General features: G+C 32.1%; 1 protein-coding gene across 4 annotated transcripts in view; it reads left to right on the top strand.

Annotated features, from left to right (window-relative positions):
• The window catches only part of MGAT4C (MGAT4 family member C), a 725,888-nt gene extending 714,717 nt beyond the window's left edge, over positions 1-11,171 (top strand). For all 4 annotated transcript variants that reach the window (XM_059186471.1, XM_059186469.1, XM_059186472.1 and 1 more), the window contains 3 exons: positions 732-884; positions 6,505-6,652; positions 9,420-11,171. In XM_059186471.1, the coding sequence (XP_059042454.1) occupies positions 738-884; positions 6,505-6,652; positions 9,420-10,561 (1,437 nt within the window). In that variant the 5' untranslated portion in view covers positions 732-737 and the 3' untranslated portion in view covers positions 10,562-11,171. The remainder of the gene's footprint in view (positions 1-731; positions 885-6,504; positions 6,653-9,419) is intronic.
• The last annotated feature ends 4,538 nt before the right edge of the window (positions 11,172-15,709 follow it).

The raw sequence follows: 15,709 nt of genomic DNA, 5'->3' as shown, positions 1-15,709 counted from the left end.
AAATCAATGATTAGAAGATAACACACAATGAAGAGTAGAATGGGAAAAAAACAGATCTCCACTAATCTTGCTGATGCTCATTTTGCTATTTTGCAATTCATGAATTATTTTAACCAGCCAAACTTCTTAGTTAGTAGATCAAGCAAGGCCATGTAGATATGTCACTCTAGGATTTACTCTGATTTAACAAGAATTACTGAAAAGTAACCAAACCAACTGTAACTCAAGTTCTCAAAGATATGTTTGGACTTAGCCCAAAAGTTTAACTTCCTTTATGACTTCTCTTTCCTTGACCCAGGTTCCCTCCCAGGTGCTCTTTCCGGTGCACTTACTCCAGGATCAATATTAGGCCCAAGCTTCTAGTTTCTTCCATTTTCATTACATTATAGTACGAGGAGGTAGAAGTTACCTTAATGTTTATCTTTCTCTCTTATTTTTGTGCTGTTTCTCATCAAAGGACTTTTTTTTTTTTTTTTTGGCATTATTGTCAATGTTTATTTGTTCAGAAAAAACTAAGATTTGCTTTTTATTTTTATTTACTCCATATCAATATAAAGCAATACATTGATCGGATGTTAAGATATTAATAATCTGTGAAAATCATATGTGTGAAATTGGAAACAACTTTAGAGGTGAAGGGTGTCTTGTTATAAAGGACAGCTTTTGATACCTATAAAGAAATATTTACATCCAAAGTTAATTGTCAGTAATTCTGTGCCCCTTTTCCCCAGGATAGAATGTTTAAGTTTTATCAAATGAAGCACATTTTTGAAATACTCGATAAAATGAGATGCCTGCGAAAGCGTTCCACAGTGTCATTCTTGGGAGTTCTTGTCATTTTCCTTCTCTTTATGAACTTGTACATTGAAGACAGCTATGTTCTGGTAAGTTTGGGGGATTATTTTTGTTGTTGTTGTTACAAATAAGGTCTAAATCAAATTAAGCTTAGTCCAATTTTAACCAAATTTCAATCCCAGGCTGCTGAAATAGTCTTAGTTTGAGCAAAACTCTAACATGTATACTTTCCACCTAGCTACTTTTTGTATTCATTCTAGAATACCAGCATTACAATTATTTTGATTTATGTTGCAATATTTTCTTTAATGCTGCATATAGTAGCTCAGGGATGTGTATTTGGCTATAAGTAAATTAGCTATCATCACTATGCTGAATTAATTTTATGTATAGCCATAATAATTTTGGAGCTTTAATTTGAAATATGTAGAATTTTTAAAAATTGCTTAAAGATATCAGTCCTTACTTTCTCAATTTTTTATATATCATCAAAGTTTTTAAAATCTTATTTTTTAATTAATGGTACTAATTATGCTATTTTGTTAAGAAATAATATTTTATTATAATGTATGACACTTCACTTGATTTTGAATAGTCATAATTGGCCACCATGTTATATATTTATATTCAGTGAAAAGTAGTATAGAACCTCAAGAACTAGAGATGCTGTGAAAACTATTCAGTAGTTTTAAAAAGGATACATTAGTATATAATATGTAAATGAATTTTTAAGTAAATTCTAGAAACATAGAAAAGGACTTACTCAGGCTAATTTTGAGATCTCAATTTGTTCTTTAGTTGCTATGACTGTATCACACCAGTTCATGTCTGATGAGAATAACATGGACATTTTTTAAATTCAATTTCTGAATTGAGTTTAAGATATTTGGAAAAATCCCAATCTTTATGTTATTACTCTTGTTCACATATTTCAGAAAATCAAAATCTTTGGACACAGAGAGGACTGAAAAGTACTTTCCACCATGCAAGCATGCTGAAAGTTTCAATGACTATCTTAGCAAGAGAAAAATCTGCCAAAAACCACAAAAAGCATTTCCCAGTAAAATGTTTTATTTCACTTATTGAACATGATCTTACCTACGCATTATTTGCCATGTACTATTCTATAGCGATAAGCCAACCGTTTGATCTTGGGACAGAACCTCTCAGGAGGTCTTCTGTAAAGCATCTTGCTTCCGTTAGCATCATTCTTTGATGACAAAATTCTGCCAGATTCTAGATTTTGACTATGCCTATGCCTTTTACATTCATATATGTTTCTTGATCTTGTGGTTCCTTTATTCTGTTTTCCATAGACAATTCATGATGGCTAAAATCACCACAGATGAATAGAATTTGACTAGGCATGATGTAGGTAAACATAGCAAACTGGAGAAACTTACTAATGGCATGCATTTTGACCTTTCTTTAAACCTGATTATTAGGTTTATGAGACTTAAAGACAATATAACAAGGCCCATGTGATCCCCCTATTTTTTTCTGGATAAAATTAAAGGTCATAAATTAACAAGGAGAGCCTTTGATAAATGATTTAATTTTGTAATAAAAATTTATCTCTTGCATCTGTGTTTACTGGCAGCAGTAAATCACATCTTGTAAATCAAACACATGGCATTGGCAGGATGTTTATTGTATTCAATGACTTGCTGCATTTGTGAGACACTTTTAAACATAATTTCAGTGTTTTATTTTAAGCAGACAAAAGATCATTGTATGCAGCAAACAACCTTATATCTTGATATAGAACCTCTTCAAATCATTATAAAATGTATAAAAAGTAATAGAGTGTATATCTGTAAGAGGATCAGATACTTTTGCCCTGTCTTGTGGATTTTTACACATTTCTATCCAAGCTTCAGTCCTATGTATCTAATGTAAAACGTGTGATTTAATGAAGCAATGCTTAATAAAGAGTACTTTCTTAGTGAAATTTTCTCTGGCTAGATTACATATATATTTAGCCAAATTTACAAATCAGCCCAAGAGTAGAGAAGATTTCGCTCCTTCATTTTAAAAGTTTATAATTATTTTTAAATACTTATATTAAGTTGGAAAAAAAATGAGTTAAAATGATGGTTAAACACAATCACTCTCCTTACTGAAAATTTATTTTTTAAAATATTTTATTTATTCATTTGACAGAGAAAGATCTAAAATATTTTATTTATTTATTTGACAGAAAGAGATCACAAGTAGATAGAGAGGCAGGCAGAGAGAGAAGGGGAGGGAAGCAGGCTCCCTGCTGAGCAGAGAGCCGGATGCGGGACTCCATCCCAGGACCCTGAGATCATGACCTGAGCCAAAAGCAGAGGCTTAACTCACTGAGCCACCCAGGCACCCCCTGCTTACTGAAAATTTAATGACAGTATTTTTATTAGTTTAGTTTCTCACTATTTCCTAGGTGATTATTTTTAACCTAAATGTATTCAGAGCTAAATTTTATCCCAAGGCTTAATATGTATAAAGACTTAAAACATTTAAGTAATTAATGTAAAACTACATTAAAATTGTTTTTCTAAAAATGTTTAATAGCCACAGAAAGCCAGCCACATACTAGTATATAATGTAGCTTCTTTGTAACCTTTGTCTCTTTTGACCCTTTTATCTGTGTTTATTTCAGTTTTCACAAAATTATGTCATTTAGTTTTTTTTTTTTCCTTGACTCCAGAATGCCACAATGTGTACTATTGCTAAAACATAAACATTGGTTGATCTTTCTTTTCTTACCTTCCTTATTTCAGGGGGAAATAACAGTTATAATTCAGAGAAATCAGATAAACAATTACAAGTAAAAGATCTCTGGAGTTACTTAGCACATTCTTTTCTGCTGTTTTTGCTAGAAAATCCATTTGTGGTCTGAAATCCTTGGCATATAGCAGTTTAATGTATGCTTACATATCCGAGACATATGCGCCTTTCATTGGGAAAGGAAGCCAAGCTCAGTGTAAGAGACAAATGCTATTACAAGGCAAACTAAGTAGGAGAGACGCTACATGCCCAATCAACTTAGCCTCTGGGCTGTGAGCATCTTCAAAGTAGCCACAAGGGTATACACTTAGTCTGCAGCTAGTCCATTGAATTGCATTCCTATCCAGAAAATGATTGTCATAAAGCTTTGTCTTATTACTGAGAAATACACCCTAGCAGAGCAGCTACAGAAAGAAGGTATCCAGGGAGAGCCTAACTGTTCAGGTAGATGCCTCTGGAAAGCAGCCAACAAGGCTGACTCAGGCGAAAGCTGCATTATTTATTTATGCTGAAAAGTGTAAAGAAGCTTGTTCTTGAGAATTTAATAAAGTGCTTTCATATAAGTTCCATTTCATTTTATTTTCTGTTATGTCCTTCAATCAGGATGAATGTACTCTATCTTAACACAGAAAAGGTCAGGATTTTTACACATTCAAAATAGAATTCTTAAAGAAATAGCCAAGATCCTGCACTTCCTTTAGAATGTAACATCACGTAAGAGCAGAATGGCAAAATGAATTCAGAATTGTGACTACTGTGATTCTTAAAGATTTTTCTTCTAGATACTATTGATAATGGACCCTATTACATCACTATTAAAGAAGTTGGTACTGAGCTGAGGCCTTAGTTACTTTTTAGTAGTCCTAAATTTATTTTAAAACTCTAATAATGTTTTATAAGTTTTCAGAAAGACAAAAATGAAAAATATTTATGTGTAAAGAAATTACAATAATCAGAATTCAATAGTTATGCAATTAGTATATTTATAAGAAGTAGAGAATTCAAGACATAATTCCAAATATTTTGAAAGTCTACAACTGATAGGTGGCAAATATGCTATAAATATCGTAAAACACTAACCTCTTTTTCTCAATTAAGACAATATAAAATATAGAAATATAGTAAAGACCAAGTATAGGTTTATAAACATAATTGAATATACAAAAGAGATATTCCGAAAGGATTTTGAATTAGCAAAGACCAGATTGAAACTCTTTCCAGTCATGATTTACTATTACCTAATTTTTATTCTAAGACAATTCCAGTCTGGCCATTGATTTAAAGTTTTGAGTCAGTCTTTTTCTCCATTGACATTTGAATGCAATACAAAGTATTGAATATTCCAAATGAGGTAAGGTCTGTATTTGAATCCTTTCTAATTTTTTATAACAGGGGTTTAATTAAAGTTTTATTGACTACAGTCAGATAATATGAGGACCAAATTGGTTCAAATGCATTTACTTTCTTTATAGTCTTAACTGCTTGCACATGCCTGACCTGCTATTGTATATGGAATAGTAGAATAGATCCATATAACATCACGCAGTACAGTAGACACTTGCCAAAAACAACAAAATTCTTTCTAAATAGGTTATCTTTGAATATATTCTACCTGTGGTAGTGAACCTTATACAAAGAGCAAGCAAGTCGATATTTTGATAATAATGTATAACCAATAAAGACTTGACCAAATCATGATTAGATAATCAAAATCTACCATTGAATTTATACTAAAGAGGAGAGAAAAAGGGACCAATTAATAATTAACAGGATATATTTAAGCTAAATATGAATCTTTTTTAATATAAACTTTCTCTTTTTTTTTTAATTTAATTTTATTTTTTTCAATGTTCCAAAATTCATTGTTCATGCACCACACCCAATGTTCCATGCAATACATGTCCTTCATAATACCCACCCAAACCCCCCAAAACCCTTGGTATGTTTCTCAGAATCCACAGTCTCTCGTGGTTTTTCTGCCCCTCCGATTTCCCCCATCTCACTTCTCCTCTTCATCTTCCAATGTCCTCCTTGTTATTCCTATGCTCCACAAGTAAATGAAACCATAGGATACCTGACTCTATCTGCTTGACTTATTTCACTCAGCATAGACCTTCTCAAAGATCGAATACGTCCATTACCAATTAATATAAGAAGGATCATAAACATAAAAGGACCAGACTTCAACAGAATACCACACACAAACACACATGTTTGCATGCATGCATGCACATGTACACACACACACACACAAACAACAAGCAAACAATCATGGGAAAAATTAGTGCAAGTTCTGAAGACATTTCCTTAACTTGGTACAAATGTGTATGAAGATATCTTGAGGACAGTTGAAAGAACACTCACATCACAAGGACCACGGCTATCTATTCTCAACAGCCCTTGATTATAGTGGCCATTGATAAGTGACTGACTAAAACTTCTTGATTAATAAATTTCCCAGAAATAATTATATAGAAATAATGTCTGGTATTATTAAACAGTGCTTAAAGAAGATGAAATAGCTTAATATGACTCAAATATGGGAAACTTGTGAGAATTAGCTTTACATGATACAAGTAGATTATTGTGAAATTTTAAGGTCATTGAATTATTGTAAAGATTTTGAATTTTAACATAAAGGAAGTAGGAGTTTTCATGCGGGAATTTTTTGTCTAGAAAATGCCATTATTAGTGTATATTGTGGAAAAGCAAGTGGAAGAGAAGTATGAAGAGCACAATAGAGTAGGAGAGCCTGGAGTAGCGACTATAGGTGGGAATTCAGGTGAGAGATGGGGTCCTGTAGCTTGTGGCGCCAGTAGTTGAGATTTAGATAATACCCATGTTACATATCAACAACATATTTGTTGCATAAGGAGAAATTTTATTTAATCATGACATCTATTATTTATTTATTTTCTCTGCCTCCTTCTTGGCATTCAGGAAGGAGACAAACAACTTATAAGGGAAACATCCACACACCAGCTGAATTCAGAACGTTATGTGCACACTTTCAAAGATTTATCTAATTTCTCAGGAGCCATCAATGTCACCTATCGCTACTTAGCTGCCACGCCTTTACAAAGAAAGCGTAAGTATCCCTACACTTTCAAATCAAGAGCACATAAAGTATTTTTGTTTTAAAATAATGACAACCAGCTTCATCTGTATCGCAATAAAACTTTCTGGGCATTACTAATATATATTCTTTGAGAAGTAATTCAGTGTTTCTTCACAAATTACAGTTACTGATCCAGCTCCATTTATAGCCCCAAAAAAGAAATTTTTAAAATTCTTAATTGTAATATAAACTTTCAAACAGTTTGCTTGTAGGACCATGTAGCGAGACTGAGAAAAATCAATTTATTTGAGCTTTTAAAACTTCCCTTTTAAAAACAACCATTTTCATACCGATACAATTTCCAGCTCTAATGCTTTGGTTTTTAATGACTTGCCACTGCTTTTGAAGTAGTGAGAGTCATTGTTTTAGTTTACCAAGGTGCTATAACCAATTACCACAAACTAGGTAGTTTAAAACAATGGATATTTATTCTCTCATATTTCTGGAGACCAGACGTTCAAAATCAAGTTGCGGGCAGAGCCACTCACCTGAAAGTTATAGGGGAGAATCTTTCCTTGACTCTTTCAGCTTTTGGTCACCCTTGCATTCCTTAGTTTGTGGGGGCATAACTACCAGCCTCCGTTACCACAGGGTCTTCTTCTCTTGGTCTCTGTGTCTCTCTGTGTTCTTTCCTCTTCTTCAGGTATGACCAGTTATTGCATTTGGAGCCCACTCTAAATTCAATATGATTTATCTCAAGATCCTTAAATAATTATATCTGCAAAGACTTTATTTTCAAATAAGGTCACATTCTGAGGTTCTAGGTAGACCTCAATTTTTGGAGAAAACTAGCCAACTCACTATTAGTAGATTGGATCTGAGAAGTAAATACACACACTTAATGGATTTCAAGACATCATAGACCGTAGAAGGTATCATGATCTAATTAATGTGCCACTAAAAGACCATAAGCATTATCAGTTTTAATTGTAAGATGCCATTAATTGTAATATTCAACCTGATTTTAAAATGTTTTTGTGTGAAAAATAGAATTCATGAAATCAATGAAACACAGTGATATCATGAATTTCTTAATAGGTCTGTGGGGACTACAGAAATTGAGTTCCCCATTAAGAAGTGTTTATACAAGTGAGTCTGTGATCACCAGGTGGAGGAAATTGTAACTTAACTTAATTCGGGCTTCTTTAAGTCTATCTCCCATTCATTCCTTCATCTCAAATGTCTATTGCTCTTAAGCTTTCTTCTAACTGCTTAAGATTGCCAATGTTTATTTTTATCTCCCATCTGTTACACTACCTTTGTGCAAACATTACTGATTCTCCCTTTCCGTCCTAAGTTTACTGAAATGTATTGGCACATATGCCACTGCTTTATACAAAGAGGTGATATAAAACACAGGGAAAATGCAGGGCACTCTGGGATGTTGGCTCCACACTACTCACTGGGTGTTACACTTTGCACAAGTGAATGTATCTTCCTGTGATTGAGTTTCCTTTCCTCATCTACCAAGCAGAAACAATGACAAGTGCAAAACTATCCCAAAAGACCGTTAGAAATATTCAAGATACATATTACAGGCAAAATGCATAGATTCCCGTCTTTCATGTAGAAAGTGTTCTAGGGCATTAGTAAAGGCTGGAATCTTGAGTTGAATGGTACCAGAGAACATATTCATTTTTCAAAAGAAGTTAGGGTCATAAATCCAGGTATTTGAACAAAATGTGTAAATCTCTACCTCTCTAACAGCCTAGTGAGAAAGATTATTCTTGGATTATTCTTGGAATAATTATTATTATTTCTGCTTTTTCAGTATTGCATAAGTCACAAGTAGGTGTCTGTATTAAGACAGTAATCTTGGTGAATGTAAACATTTTCCTATTTTCAAGTAGTAGTTAGGAAATTTTATTCATGTAGGTGAATCATGGTGAGAATCAGAGCTTTATAAAGTGAAAATATTTCAAGGAAGAGACATCTACACTTCTTAGATGTAAACTGCCATTTCATAAGGCTTTATTTTATTCCCTACAAATATCCAGTTTCTAATTTTAGATTTTAGGTATCTAAATAAAAATTTCCTCACAGAAAATTGCTCTAAAATGTGTTTCAAAATAAGGAAAACAGTGATATTTATGTACTGGAAAATGTACTAAACATTCAAATAATAATGCAGTCTTTAAAAATAGTTTATAATTTTGTTTGCATTCTAATTAACATTCTAGTAAATTTCAAAATAAAATTGCAAAGTCCAATTATTAATTTTTTTAGTGCAAGATAATGACAGTGATACAAAAAGAAATGAAAATGTAATGTGTTTTCTATGAAAAATTTAAAGATGATTAAAAGACTGAGTTATGCTTAATTTTCTTTTTTATCCTTTGAGACTGATTTGTTCATCCTTAACATCCTTCTCCTTTTGCATTTTTTAATAGTGTGGATATTATCCAAACATCTATTTTTCTAATGGGCATTTATGAGCACATTAAGCTGCAAAACACCTTAAATAATATTTTTTATTTCACAAACAAATGTTTACATCAATAGGCTTATATGTCATTGGACTTAAGATGCATTTTTTTCCAAAGAAAAACCAATTATGTATTAAGTACTATAGCTTTTATATATTTAGCATAAGACTTCATTCACAAAATATGCAAATATATATCATTTACTAGATATACCTAATATCATAGCAGACCCAAGGGGAAAAGATTTTTTATATGTTATTCAAAACCTATTTCCCATTTAATTTGTCTTCTTTTTTAATTCTTTTGTTCAGGGTTTCTTACAATTGGACTTTCATCAGTGAAACGAAAAAAAGGAAACTATTTACTTGAGACGATCAAGTCAATTTTTGAGCAATCCAGCTATGAAGAGCTGAAGGAAATTTCAGTGGTGGTTCACCTGGCAGACTTTAATTCATCCTGGCGTGATGTCATGGTCCAGGATATTACACAGAAATTTGCCCACCATATTATTGCAGGAAGATTAATAGTTATACATGCTCCAGAGGAATATTACCCAATCCTGGATGGCCTTAAAAGAAATTACAATGATCCAGAAGACAGAGTCAGATTTCGTTCTAAGCAAAATGTAGATTATGCTTTTCTGCTTAATTTTTGTGCCAATACTTCAGACTATTATGTAATGCTTGAAGATGACGTTCGATGTTCAAAAAATTTCTTAACTGCCATCAAGAAAGTCATTACATCCCTAGAAGGAACCTACTGGGTAACTCTTGAGTTCTCTAAGCTGGGCTACATTGGAAAACTTTATCATTCTCATGATCTCCCACGTTTGGCACACTTTTTATTAATGTTTTATCAAGAAATGCCTTGTGATTGGCTATTGACTCATTTTCGAGGTCTTTTAGCTCAGAAAAATGTGATCCGTTTTAAACCATCTCTCTTTCAGCACATGGGTTATTATTCATCGTATAAAGGGACTGAGAATAAGCTGAAAGATGATGATTTTGAAGAAGAGTCATTTGACATCCCTGATAACCCTCCTGCAAATCTCTACACCAATATGAATGTTTTCGAAAATTATGAAGCAAGCAAGGCTTATAGTAGTGTTGATGAGTACTTTTGGGGGAAACCACCTTCAGTAGGAGATGTCTTTGTGATTATATTTGAGAACCCAATTTTAATTAAAAAAATTAAAGTGAGTACTGGAACAGAAGATCGGCAAAATGACATTTTACATCATGGAGCCCTAGATGTTGGGGAAAATGTTGTAGATTTCAAACAAAGTAGACATTGTGTTACTTACTTAAGACTAGGGGAATTCAAAAACGGAAACTTTGAAATGTCAGAGGTGAATCAAAAAATTCCATTTGACATAAATTGTATAAGGATATATGTTACCAAAACACAAAAAGAATGGCTGATTATTAGGAGCATTAGCATTTGGACTTTTTAACCAATTAAATCGATATGTCCAGCTATCAAAGCAGGCTTTCCTGTTTCCTTTTTTGCTACCTTCCCTTTTGCTATTGTTTGTTGGAGAGAAAGCAATGGATGGGATATTTTCAAGGAAAAGTCTAATCATTTTGGCAGTTTTGATTTTCGTATTGTCAACATAATTTTATTCTAATCCACACTTGTATTTATTTTAACTTCTAAAGTTTATAGTTAATGCTACTTTCATTTATATTTTTAATGTGTTGATGTTAGTTCCAAAATTTTAATTAAATGTCAAAAATATGACATGAAAGATTTAAAGTGAGAAAATTTAGTTTGCTGGATGGTGAGTCTTGAAAAACAGTTGCCAATTGTGTGCACTTCCTCAAGAGTTAAAGCATTCATTATATCATCAGATAGCTTTTATTAAGCATCTATGTGAATATGCAGTTGGTTAGAATGATAATCTTTTTTTTATTGTAAACATAGATTTTCATAGACTTCTGTACATCTACAATGAATACCTCCTCATAGAAGTGATGTCTTTACAACAGAATTTTGTGCATAGGTGGAGTGATGGAAAGAAAAAAAAAATGACTTAAAATATTTCTCCCCTGATCATTTATACAAAAAGGGGCATTGTTCATTGTATAGAAACAATTAACTGAGCACCTATTGTTAATAAATTTTCTGTGGGAAGCAGTCTTTTTCTAGATTCCCTTTTGCAAAAAGAATAGTTATGCTCAATATTTTCAAGTTATATTGGGTATCTACATTTAATAGAAGAAATTAGAGAAGGCCTATAGTTAGTTCATTCTTACAAACATTTTCAGTAAATGCAGAAAACTTTTGAAATTGATTTTATATGTTTTGTATTAAAATTCATATAATTGAAATTGTAATCTATCATATATTTTTTTGAAGTTTAATGGACATCTTGTAAAATAGAAAAGAAGGAAAAATAGAAATCAGTTGACTTTTCTATACTCAGAGCTAGTTCATAGCAAAGCCAAAGTGAGAGATCAGATGTTCTGATAACCAGACAGCACCCTTTCCCTTACGTAGAGATTACTCCTCACATAAATTATGCTTTCTGTTCACCTCCACCTAAGTCTCATATAGTAAGTTATGCTATCTTGAAATGGGTAATATGATTTTTCCATAAGTCATATTATCATTCTGTGGAGTAAGTATAAAGTGTCTGAAATGATACTCTTGTATATGCACCCACATGGTGAGTAAACTTGACTAACTTTTACTAAAAGGAACTGGACAATTGTGCCTAAACCATATGTCCTATTAAAGCATTTCAGGACACCTTAGTGCATCCTAAAGACATTGGTTGTCCAGAATGCTCTGAGCTTATCTGATCCTTTCTATCTTTTGACAAACAGCAGAAATGAAAGGGTTTACTATAAAGATATGAAAAGTACTTCATGCATGTTTATGGAAAGTTTCAAATGCATATGTTTCTACAGATTGGAAAGTATTTATTCACGCTATCCAAATTGATTAAATTATAAACTCATAAAAATTTGGGATTTTTTTTATTGATACAATAGCTACTGTGTATTTTCTTTGCATCCAGATGCTATTGTATAATAAAGAGAAAATAGGAATCTATAAATATTAATATTTTGTTGCACAACTAAGTCTTAAAGTCATAAGAAAAAATGAGCACTGCCACTAAACTACAATTTTTGCCTTGGTTTGGAGGGTATTTGCCAGATGTTTAAAGACATTCTATTTTCTTGGCTTTTCTCATCCTCTTTCATTAACTGGCTAGTTGCATAATATTCTACATATATCTCAGAAATTATAAATAATCTTTTTTCTGTACTTTTAATGACAAAAGGTAACCAACAAAGACATATAATTTCAAGACTTAAGCAGACTCCATGAAGTGATTGTAAACTTCATAGAGTCAGCATATGTTCTGAGAGTGTTTCCAAAGACCAGCCATTGACATCAACTTGTGGAAAATGCTTTCAGAAATATTGTTGAGGGTAACAATGATACTGAACGTTTGCTAGAGAATTATAAACACAAAGTGATTTTAAGGAGTTGCATTTTACCTTAAATTTGATCTTTTCTTTAGGAAAGCAGGTTTGAATAAGCTAGTCAGTCACCTAAGGATGTATTTATGTTTTCTTTATAGATTGAGTGGAGGTCAACTTTTTAAGGAAAGACTTTGACAAACAAAGTTTCTCCATTGGAGAACAAGGGGGCAGATAACCTTTCTCTTTATAAAAGATAATCTGACCAATCATTCTTTATATGAGTCAGTGTTGCATTTCCTGTATTTAAAAATTCTGAATATGGCTACTATAATCTTGTCTCAGAGGCATAGAGCAAAAAGACAGTTATTAGGTTTAATTACATTCAATCTGTTATTAAGCATTATGTCTCATCAATGTCCCTTTGCAGTAAGTTTTTAAAAAAATACATATATATATATTATTTTCTTTGTTACAAATATCCATTGAAAAACACTAGAGTGTAATACAAAAGTTGAGTTATTTAATTGCTACCTGACTAAGATGCTGATAGAGTTCAAGCACAAAATATGACATGTACCTTAATAATGTCTAAATTTGTTACTTTAAACTGACTAAAATGCTTATTTACATTTAAATTTCTTCTCCTTGAAGGGAGCCTTTTCAGCATTTATAAACATCAAAGAAAAGCATTCATGAAAGCACAATAAAAACATGGAAATTATACATTTTTGGAAAATACACGTTATAGTAGCAATAACGTGTCTGGATATAAAAATACATAAAAAGTGGTAATATAAGCACTGTTGCATTATCATTAAAAATATAACTTTTATAAGATAGATATTTTCCACATATAAAAATATAATTTAAAAACCAAACATCATTTAGAACTACTTTTCTCATACAGCTACACTTATGAAACTAGAAGATCCCATTTCTTACTAAACCATTATTCTCTGGGAATTTTTATAAAGCTATCATAGAAAAACTATGCTGTACAATAATGACACCCAAGTGAAACAAATATTTACAAATTACAAACACTTGCTATTCTAAATGTCTATATGGCAAACATCACTCAATATTTGCCAGTTTGTCAACATGTCCATTGGAACATGACACCCAGGATTATCCTGGAAAACTCTACTCTTGGTGTCCTCCAGCATCTGAAGATAACAGTGTGATTGATCCTCTTTCTTTACCTCATCAGTATTTCCGTTAATACTGTTTAAGATTACATTTATTTTTATCACCATACTACTAATAAAGCTCACACTCAAATTTCATGACATTTATTTCTTGATCTCATGACAAAACCTGATTTGCCATTTGGTGAATGTTCAATGGATTTTTTGAAGGTTTCTTGTAAAATTTAGTATTAATTTCCAGAGAATTTCATTTTTTCTTTTGACTGATGACTCCCTACTTCCAGCTTTTGATTCCATCATTCAGTGTTTTAACATAACTCCCCAGCTTTCTAGTACCACAGATTTGGTATGTGTGCCTTTTGTCCTCTCAGAAAATACAGTTGAAGGGTCATGAACCCCTGAGTTTGAAACCCAGTTCTGCAATTACTGACCTCCAGATACGAGGAAAGTTATTTAACCTTTTTGAATCTTAGTTCCTTCATCTGTGAAATTGAAATTATTTTACCTTGTAGGCTGTTAGAATTGAAAAGGAGATAACAAAGTAATCAATCAAGAAATAAATGTTTCTTCTTTTTTTAGCCATGTTATATATGTTAAAAAAGGACATGGCCCTTCAAAACACTACTAGAGGCCTGCATCCTGAGCAATATCATCAACTTCATTATCCACTAAAAATGTCATCCAGAGCACCTTTTTATATTTATGTTGCTAAAGAATGTCATGTAGTCTTAAGTAAATGCCTTCCTCAATATCAAGATCTATTGTATTCCTGTCATTCTATTACTTTAGAAACCTCATTCAAAATTTGTAACAGTTATTCCTAATATTCCCATTGTAAATATTAATGATTTCTATTTAAGAAATCTAAACCCATTTATTTTGAAAAATTAAGAAAGAAAGTCTTTTTGTAATTTCTAAAATTTTGCCCAGAATCTCCAGTAAGCTCACAGAGCTGGGGTTTGCTGAGTCTTTCTTTTTTCATTACCACGTTTCTATTTTTTTGTTTATTTCCTTTCATTACTGGCAAAAGTTATCAGTGTACTAGCCTATAAATTACCTGGGCTGTGATGTTCAAACTTGAAAACAGGCTTCCTTTCTCCTTGTCTACCTTGAGTTTCATTGTTTAGATTTCTACTTTGAATTTTTTCTCTGTTCATTTCAGTATTATTCTTGTTGGAAGGAAGAAGGTTGTAATGAAATGTAATTTGGTTAGTTCTTGCTCTTTGTCTTTTGTTTGCTTTTAACTTTTTGTTTTTGAATGTTCCAAAATTATTGTATCATTGCATACATGGGCGTGTGTATCTATGTCTAGATAGATCTGTGTGTGTGTGTATATGAGTATACCTATATGTATACATAGACGTATGTGTGTATACATGTAGATATTACTGTATGTGTATATATTTGAATATATTTGTATTTGTGTATGTGTGTGTGTGTGTTTGTGAGAGCAAGAGAAAAGAGGAAAAAAGGAGAAGAAGAGGTATCTGTATCTTTAGCATTATTTTTGACAAACATACCTCTACTTATTCTTGGCATTAGTGTTCCTAAAACACTGTTTCCTGCTTGTGTCTCCCTTCTGAACTGGCTTTTGATTGTGTCCTTACATATTTTATACATCACATTCTCTGAAAAATCACAACTCATTAGAAATTTCTGGACATTTTAGATTCTTCAAATTCCTTAAGGCTTATTTGCTTGTTAGAAGATCCCAAATCTCTCAAAACAGGACCTTAGAATTTTAGCTTTAAATTTATTTGTATTTCTTAACTATTGAAGATTTAAACATGCATTGCAAAGCATTCTCTTTCTAAACTGTAAGTATTATGAAAACAAGGTCATACCATTCCAAAATTCTTGTCCCTTTCACCTTATTAATCTGCTCAGCCCAGTTACACTGACTGAAGTCCAGAGTAGTACTCACTTCCTTAATTCCCAAATCTTCTAAGATGGGTTAATGTTCTATTTTGAGAATTGAAATTGAAATGTAGATTTGAGGCCATTTCCTAGATAATTGGA

This window comes from Mustela lutreola, chromosome 8 (genome assembly GCF_030435805.1).
Source record: "Mustela lutreola isolate mMusLut2 chromosome 8, mMusLut2.pri, whole genome shotgun sequence".
Taxonomy (NCBI): domain Eukaryota; kingdom Metazoa; phylum Chordata; class Mammalia; order Carnivora; family Mustelidae; genus Mustela; species Mustela lutreola.
Note: the sequence above shows the minus strand (reverse complement) of the source record. Positions and strands in the feature narration are given on the sequence as shown.